At 43.6% G+C, this 8,755-nt stretch overlaps 1 protein-coding gene across 2 annotated transcripts; it reads right to left on the bottom strand.

The window, feature by feature from the left end:
- Nucleotides 1–5,028: 5,028 nt before the first annotated feature.
- Nucleotides 5,029–8,547, bottom strand: LOC100502517 (uncharacterized). 2 transcript variants are annotated; one of them, XM_035964994.1, is made up of 4 exons: nucleotides 7,487–8,547; nucleotides 6,235–6,882; nucleotides 6,042–6,148; nucleotides 5,029–5,946 (listed from the first exon to the last, which is right to left on the bottom strand). In XM_035964994.1, exons 1-2 carry the CDS (start codon nucleotides 8,330–8,332, stop codon nucleotides 6,832–6,834), a joined length of 897 nt encoding a protein of 298 aa, XP_035820887.1. In that variant the 5' UTR covers nucleotides 8,333–8,547; the 3' UTR covers nucleotides 5,029–5,946; nucleotides 6,042–6,148; nucleotides 6,235–6,831. The 2 variants fall into 2 exon arrangements, with proteins under 2 accessions (XP_035820887.1, NP_001183924.1); NM_001196995.1 differs by lacking the exons at nucleotides 5,029–5,946; nucleotides 6,042–6,148 and having other exon boundaries at nucleotides 6,609–6,882; nucleotides 7,487–8,456.
- Between the last annotated feature and the right edge of the window lie 208 nt (nucleotides 8,548–8,755).

Here is an 8,755-nt window from a genome sequence, read left to right as displayed (position 1 = left end):
CTACCACGCCAGGTAGCTGCTTCCTTTCTCTCTACGTGATGTAGCGTTCCGCTGATTGGGCACCACAGACGGTCTGTGGTTGTGGATGGGATTATCATTTTGGCAGAAAGCTGGTTAAAGCTCGTGATGAACTAATGAAAGGAAGGTTTGCCGCTTGCGTGCGACCTGTCCCCCTTTCTGTTAAATTGATTGATGGTTGCTTTTCTCACGTAGTTGTTATTTTCACGTGAATATATGCCTCTATCTACCCATCTAAGGTTCACTTATCTCAGTTGTGGATATCATAGGCTGTTGTTGGCTCGAAAATCACTGACTCCTATGTCAGAGAGTGCTGTCTACAAAGAACATGGTGATACTTTTTGGTTGCACTATATTTTAGCCTTGAACACCTGTACATGCTTACTGGAGAAATCTGTGAGATATAGTGGATGTTGGGCTCTCTGTATCGAGCAGTTTGACAATCATATGTGTTACACTTTAATATATCATCATAACCTCATGCATGTCTATTTAATATGCAATTATCCTTCACTCTGTTCCTCGAGGTATCTAGATGTTTGATGAAATTGATGTGAAGTGATGCTCACTTTGTTCTTACTTGTGTGGCTGTTGAGTTTATGCAGAATACTGTTCAACCCAACATATTTAAAATACTATAATTAAGGATATGGCTAGGCTCTCGTTGCAGCATATTTTCCTCCTAACTAATCCTATCCATTCGGTTTTAGTTTTGGCATGTACCATTAATTGCTCCGTTTCAAATACGCTTATGATATTAAATGTGTGATTAAGATCCTGAATGACAAGTTGCTTTTCCAAACACCAATTATTGCAGCTGTATGTATTGCTGTTGTAGTGTTCTATTTTCAATTTTTGAACCAAATATTACTAGCGATTATTTATATACAATAAACTGATATTGTGCACTTTGGGTGTGTTTGGTTGCTCCCTTTTTTGTGCTCTTCCAAATGGTTGGCTGGCCAATTTTAGGCGGTCCAGGAATCAGCTGGGCATTAGCCTGAATGTACTGTGCATTGGTCGCACGACGTTGGGCAAAACAAAACACGACTAGAATCCAAGCTCCTATTCTACATACGGTTACTGACCAATGTTTTGATAGGGCACTTGTAGGCGCAATCCAAACACACCCTATACATGATGTTTTCATTATCTCATTCTGGATGCCTTATTAGGTTATATGTATATGCAACCTCTCAATGAGGCAAGTTTGTTAAACATTGTGCATATGGCTTTTCTGTTTCGTTTTCTCCTTGTACTATCTTAAAGTTTTAGTTAGGTACAGATATTTGATTATTGCTTCTAGCCCACATCTTTGATCAGGTACCACAAGTACAAGAGCCCCAGAAGGGGATCTATAGACCCAAGCGATGAGTCGTTCTTCATTAAGCACTACCTCTATTCGAGTTCTTTGCCACTAGCCCACTAGAGATCTGTAGAAGCTCAGGAACCTTAAGGTAAATTCTTCAATCTTTATGAAGCATTGGATGGTGTATGAATTGGTTCAGAGGAGAACTTATGCCATATTCATTTCACATGGGTATTTTGATTTTGTTGCAATGTTTATGAATTAGGTACTACCCTTTCACAAAGTGTGTGATGAATTGGTACACGTTTCTATGCATTAGGACTCAGTTTTTCTAAAGCTTCTTTTAGGTACATTCTTAATCTTTTTCAGAACAGCGCCATAACCTACTAATAGTTGTTTATCACGATATTCTTTTGTTCCGACTATTCCTTGTAGTTTACTAGGGAGTTCTGGTGCTGGTAGGATTTTGGTAATAGTCCATGGTGGAAAAAGTTATAGCAGAAAAAGCTCTATTTTCAGTTTTCCATCGAACATCATTTTGATAGGTTGAAGAGCCAAGGCTGACATATTTGTCTAAAAATGAGAATTATATATGTCAAAATAAATATTGCTTTCCTAGCCTGAAATAGCTGACATGTCACACTACATCGTAACAAAGAATAGAGCTTAACAAAGCAAGAACATATTAAACCAAGTAGTTATTATCTGCAGCTCCTTTAGTTTATTATGCCGCATCTTGTTTGGTCTCTGGGGCGTTTGGGAATACCAGTGCAGGCTACAACACGTGTCGTGAGACAGGTGTTTCTCAGCTAGATCAAGAGGCATCTAACCGTACTAACGAGTACACAGAGTGGGCTAATTGGCCAATGACTGAAATGAAGTGGTTCAATTGCAGATCACTAGCGCCTGCCTATTTAGTATCATGTGACCTTCCCAAGGCCAAGCTTTCTAGGTGCAAATACCTTTTTGCTCATAGATAAATAGTTATATATGGCTACCTATTGCTCCAGACATTTTTTAAACAATTATCGTAGAACCGAGTCCATATTACTTGATTATAAGAACATGCTGAAGTATAACCAAGCACTTTCTAGCTTTTACGATTCAATCTGCACCTGAGTGTGTGTACACACTATATCATATTGCTGAATCACCGTGCATAAAAGAAGAAACCATGTGGCTTGTCTGTTTGTACACAACTGTAATAATGTAACTTATTGGTGGGGTATATCTTAATTCTGTCGGTCATCTTCTATCCAGTGGCTTTCATTGGGATGTCACAAGTATTTGTGATGAGGAGCAGTAGAGATTTAGCGTTTCCGAGCTGCAGCGTAACAGTCTGGATTTGAGTTCCATGGGTATGTTCTTATATTATCTCTACTACTACTTCAACATGATTATTGCTTTTGTCAGAAGTAACAGCAGTATCCTCTGGGTTATTAGGGACTGCATGTCAAGCCAGCAGTTGGTCGATTTCATCCACGAGCATATAGACACAGTAAGTACCAAGCAGTTTAACACTATCTGCCCTTTCAAAAATTGTAAGCACCATCTTCGGATTGCCTTTAGGCTTTCTTTGGCAATTGCTCATGCTGATGCTGTCCTGGCCATATGCTTTCTAGAAACTAAATGAACTGAGTCCTTTTGTATGGCTGGGCATGTTACTGTTTGCTTTCCTTGTTGATACTTGTAGTGATGGTGGGTTGGCTTTCCTGTTGGATACCTAAATCAGGTTGTTCACAGATCATTCTGAAAAGGCATTTCGAGTAAGGATGGCAAAAAGGTGCCCATGAAGTTGCTGCTCGATCGGTTGATGCTCGATCTAATTGTGTTGCTGAAGTTCTTATTGAGGTTATTAAGGTTTGCCAACTTTTTAGGTAGGTGTTCCAGAGCATGGAAGGCCCTTGAGCTAAGCCAACTTTTAGGAGTCAACATTTCTCCAACAGGTACTTTTGCAGTAGGCATGAGTCATTGCTTATTTGAAGTAAGGAGAGAAAATTATTGCTTCTCTTTTCTAATGCGTGAAGTTGTACATGGACATTCTACAGAGAGCTGGTGAAGCAGTGTGCCTTTCAAGTACTACATCAATGACTTCTTATTTCTTTATGGACTTGTAGCACCTGAATGGAACCAGTTTTTGAACTCTGCATTTTTTTGAAGATGACATTATTGTCGTATTGTAATATAATTTGATTTGTATCAATTTAGTTATGTATTGATTGTTGCCAAAGAATTTATGAGATATTGAGATCGATAATATATGTGGTATTTTTTATGTAATTGTTGTGCAATAACATTTTGCTGAATATTTTGTATACCGTTGCAACACACGGGCACTCAACTAGTATATAGATGATGCACGATAAATACAGGGATGCATATACGAATATACCTTCAGGAGAAGAAGATCGACATGCTAGTTTAGTATTAGGCTTTTCTAAGTGAAAATTTTATTTGAGTTTCATCTTCATTAAATAGCTCACCATATAAGCAAATTTGATGATATAACAATAATTTAATAAGAAGAGAAATAGAGAGATGAAACTCAAGATACACAATTTTATAGGAAAATGATATGGTATTTTTAGAAATTGTATAATAAAATTCTATATTGATAATAGTCTTTGAAAAAAAATTGGGCCTCTCGTTGCTTGGGCCCTCGGCAGTTGTCCCTCCCACCTAGGGCTATAGCCGACCCTAAAGAGCAGATGGGGAAGCGAGGAGTGCGAGTGCGAGGGAGGCTTGGCCTCCGCCCTATAGTTAAACACGCGGAGGGGCATGCCAGCATGGCGCAATAGGGGGGGACAACATTAGCAGCCTAGGCATGGCGTGGACGACTTGGCCACGACAATGTCCAAACGGGCCGAGCCTGGTGGTCCATGTGGCACGATAAGGTTGTGGTCTGTCACGAGCACGGTCTGGTCCATTGGTTATCGAGCCTGTATTAGTCCAGTTCGATCATTATGTCGTGGCTAAGCCCTATACGTGGCATGACAAACTAGCATGACCGAGTTTTATTTTTATAAAAAATGTTTATATTATGTTTAAATATAAAGTATAAAACAAAATAAGCATTTCTAGACAGAGAGTTAACTAAGATATTGCAAGCACGGTGATGGTGATTGAGAGATAAACATCTTAGTTCTTCCTTAGAAGTAGTTTTACTATTATCGGACTAAAAAATACTTCTAAAAATTTGTCTCAAATCAGGAACAATAAACATCGTCATAAAATAAGCATTTCTAGACGGAGAGTCAGCTAAGATATTGCAAGCACGATGATGGTGATTGAGAGATAAACATCTTAGTTCTTCCTTAGAAGTATTTTTTACTATTATCAGAGTGAAAAGTACTTCTAAAAATTTGTCTCAAATCAGGATCAACAAACATCGTCATCTCCAGACGGCTAAGCAACGATGGAGAGCCTAGCTTCGATTCCAATTGAAAGTTCCCTTTGTCTGGGAACATGATCTAGATATCGTTTAGAGGGGGTGAATAGGAAAATAAAAAAATAATCCGAAAACTTAGAAATATTACTCTATTCGAAGATTGGATCGTAGTGGAATGAAAGACACTTCGAGTAGGTCACAACAGAAATGAAGTTCCTGTCTCAAGATACCCCACACTTCAAAGACAACTTATACCACAGATAAGTATTGAAGTGCAAGTATACAAACAAACAATATATAAACATAGCACACAACACGGAGCAGAGCACATGGTCATAAAGATTTATTCCGAGGTTCAGCCAAGTTTGAAATGCTTGCCTAGTCCTCGTTGGAGTTAGCCACACCTTGGCTTGGAGTCTATTTCAACTCCTTCCTCCATTTGCTCATGTCTGTCAATGTGATAGATATAGCCTCCACTATGTTGATGATGGTTACAATGATGTCGTGACTGCTTACAATCTTTTGACAGTGCTCCGGCAGAGTAAAACCTTGCTCAAGATTTTGCTCTTGTTCTAGCGGCACTTCCCCACTCCCTAAGGGCTTATAACTTCGCCTCTACACAAACTAGAGACATACACAAGAGAGTGAGAGAAATAATTTGATTACTTGATTTATGGACTTGTTTGCTGCACTCGTGTGTTCAATATGGGCGCATAGGGGTCCCTTTTATAACCCCAAAGGATCCCCTAGTTGTTGCCCCTTTCCATTCAAAGAAGATCCAAATCTTGGAAAAATTGCCACTACTGCGGGTGCACCAGACTGTTCGGTGTCCGGTGGCACACCACCGGCAGCCTGACACCAATGATTGACCAGCACCGGACTGTCTGGTGCACCAGCTAGTCGTTGCCTTCGAGTAGCCGTTTGAAGATAGTCGTTGGAGGGTCTAAACTGTATGATGCATGGCCCATACTGTCTGACATTTTTAGCAGAGACACCCGAGACTAGGTAGAGGGCACCAGATTGTTCGGTGTGCTACCCAATCAGCAACACACTTATGTGCTTTCCTTGTTTCTTTCTCCTTTTGACTTCAACTTTTGAGAGGACCTTCCTGTGACTTAGACAAACACATTTAGTGTACAAACTAATTGACTAAGTCCCGGGAAATTACCTCTCTTTAAATCTTCTCCCAGCTTTTTGTTTCACCTTAAATAGAGCTCCAAAGATACTTTCTCTATAAATATGGTTAGAGAGAAAAAAACCAAAGTGTCATACGCATAGTAGAAGGTGTATGCAACATATTTGAACACTCAAAGTTGTGTACTTAACCTTCTTCACCATTTTGCTCCTTCTAGGCTGTTTGAAGTCGATGTTGGACTCCAAAACTCCAAGTCTCCATGACTTGATCTAGTTTGCCATTTATGAGCTCCAACATACTGCAAAGGTCACACAGAACATATTCAAACACAGGAACAACCAAAACAAAAGGTCAGAATGAACTTAGCTCTTTTGTGCTGCTTACATTTTCTGGCTTTGACACTACTCCTTGTGGACCTTGCTCTGCATCTTAAGCCATATTACTTACACCACATAACTACATATGTTACCTCATTGCTGTAAGTCACGTTCTTAAGTAGTGATCCTCGATGCACCATAGCTCTTCTCAACTAGATCAACCTTGACTTTGCTAGTCTTCTTCTTCACCCCTGGCTTTGGTTTCCTCGGCCTCCTCGACCTTCTCCCATGCTCTCGTTACCTCGAAGCTCTTCTTGCTTCCATCCTTGGCTGGATCAGCTGTCTCCAAGATATGAACACAACCATAATCAACTCATCCTTTGGACCATCACTCTTGAATACTTGTGTTGAACTTTACAAGCTTTACACTAAGCACCTATTCAACACCCAATACACATGTCAATCCTTTAATTGAGTTATCATCCAAACCACCAAAACCCACAAGAGAGCTTTCATGTTCGGCGTCGCCCCGAGCATCATCGCACTCCGAGCGCAAGCAGGTTGCTTCGCCTTTGAGCCACTCGGCCTTGGAACGAAGCTCTGCAAGCTCGCGCTCCTTCACCTCAGAACAAGCAGTTCTCGCATGCAGCTGCTCTGCCTCCCGCTAGGTGGACAGCAACGCCTCCGCCCTAGCTACCGTCCGCATGAAAAGACGCTACAAAAGGCAAACCAGGCGATCAACTAAAACTTTGGTGGGAGGGTAAGAGGAGGGACAATCGGAAAGGAAGCAGCGACCCGATCCTTGCTCACTTGACACCGCATCCAGATCATGACATGACGCGTCACCAAGGGGGTGGTGTCCCAGCCCTTCCCCATTTAACACCATAACCGGGTTCTGATATGGCGCATCGTTAAGAGTTTACGCCCAACGATTTTCTATTGGGTTTCATCTCTATTTTGAGTTGCTAAATTTTTGTAGCTGGCTCGCCACGCAATCCCTCCTCTTGTATTTTAACTTGGGACCAGATTATGCTGCACCAACATAAATCCTTCAAGTGGTGAAGGAAAAGATGGCAGCAGTCCTTTTGCACGCTCGATCGGTCCCAAGTTTTTCTTTTCTCCCATTTGTCTCACATTTTTCACAAAGAAATTGAAAGCCAAGAATTAGACAAAATCCAACAAATGAATCTCTCAACGGAAAATGCCGCTGCCTAAACAAATTCAAGAGCTAGAGAATAATAGCTTTCTCAGTGTGCACGAATTACCCGCTATAATGATAACACCCATTTCTCAGTCTACAAAGTGAGATCCAGACTCACGTTCTCTCTGTTTTCAGCAGCACCTGCCCGGCGGGGTTGATGCCGCGACGATGTAGATGACGAGGTGGAAGAAGAACGCGAGCCTCCCTGTCCTGCATCTGCTGATATATCCCCTCTTCTCGCTCCTGTCAATGCCTCCTCGTCATGTCCGCACAAGGACAGTGGCGTCGGCCGCTCTTGGCGCACAAGTGGCGCGGCCACGCTAACGGCCGCCGGGACCCGCCAGAGAGCGGCAGCCGGGACGGGGCTGCCGTTGATAGGCTGCGACAGGGAGCCGGACCCGCCGTAGTATCTGGGCACCAAAGGCGGAGCGGCGTGCGGGAGGTGGCTGGACCACGAGGGGTAGTGCGGCGGGGGCTCGTAGCGCGCCATGCCGAACTGGTGGTGGTAGCTGGTGAAGGCGGGGTACGCGTGGGTGTGGTCAGGGTAGTGGTGGGCGTGATGCATGGCCATCGCGCTCTGGCACTGCGCGCGCTTCGCGTGCTGCCGCTCCCGCTTGTGCGCGTTCTGGTGCCCGCCCAGCGCCTGCGACGTCGGGAAGTTCCGGCGGCAGTAGTGGCACTCGAACTTGCGCCCTCCGCCGCCGCCATCGCCTGCACCGGCACCCGACACCGCCGCCTGGCCCGCTACGGTGGCGCTGGCTGCGGTAGCATCGCTGGTTCCTGTGGACGAGGACGTGGCGGCGGCGTCGGGTGGGACCTTGAAGCCGAACAGTCGGATCGACGAGGCACTGGACGTGGACGCCGGCTGCGGGGGCTTGGGGCGGACGAAGGGGAGCTGTGAGAAGGACTCGATGGCCGTGTCCGGCGTGCTTGCCGCGACGTGCTGCCCGTCTTGCTCGCTCATTGCCAAGCAAGAAGGATGACCTACAGCTATGCTAGCCACACGCCCACACCTATGGCTCCAGGAGTTCTCTTTTCTCTCGCCTGCCTGGCTGCTGCTGTTGCGTTTATGGGTACCCTATGTTGGCAAGCTGCTCTGATCTGATGTATTGGGTGCCGCTGGCCAGTGTTCCCTGCTAAAAAGGGTTAAATTCGGTGGATAGGAACGGGACCAGTTTATGGTAGGGGTTCACAGGAAGTGTTCAATTCGATGCTTGTTCTGTTGTTCAGATTTGTTGACTCATGCGTCTGCTACTGCTAGTGCCATGTCGCAATCGATGGAAATGATAGCATGAATCTAGGATGTTTGTTTCCGTGTGCATTCCTTTTTAAAATAAATAAATAAATTTCTAGATCTTGGTAATATGCACTTATCTCAATCTAAAAC

Source organism: Zea mays, chromosome 2, assembly GCF_902167145.1.
Source record: "Zea mays cultivar B73 chromosome 2, Zm-B73-REFERENCE-NAM-5.0, whole genome shotgun sequence".
In the NCBI taxonomy this organism is placed as follows: Eukaryota; Viridiplantae; Streptophyta; class Magnoliopsida; order Poales; family Poaceae; genus Zea; species Zea mays.
The sequence above is the reverse complement of the archived record's forward strand: the minus strand, read 5'-3'. Positions and strand labels throughout refer to the sequence as shown.

Bases quoted from the DNA above. Each gene is read 5' to 3' on its own strand.
- LOC100502517 (XM_035964994.1), bottom strand. From the start codon at position 8,332: ATGAGCGAGCAAGACGGGCAGCACGTCGCGGCAAGCACGCCGGACACG. The intron at 6,883-7,486 runs GTGAGTCTGGAT...TGCCTTTTGTAG, and splicing joins CTGCTGAAAACAGAGAGAAC to CGTCTTTTCATGCGGACGGT.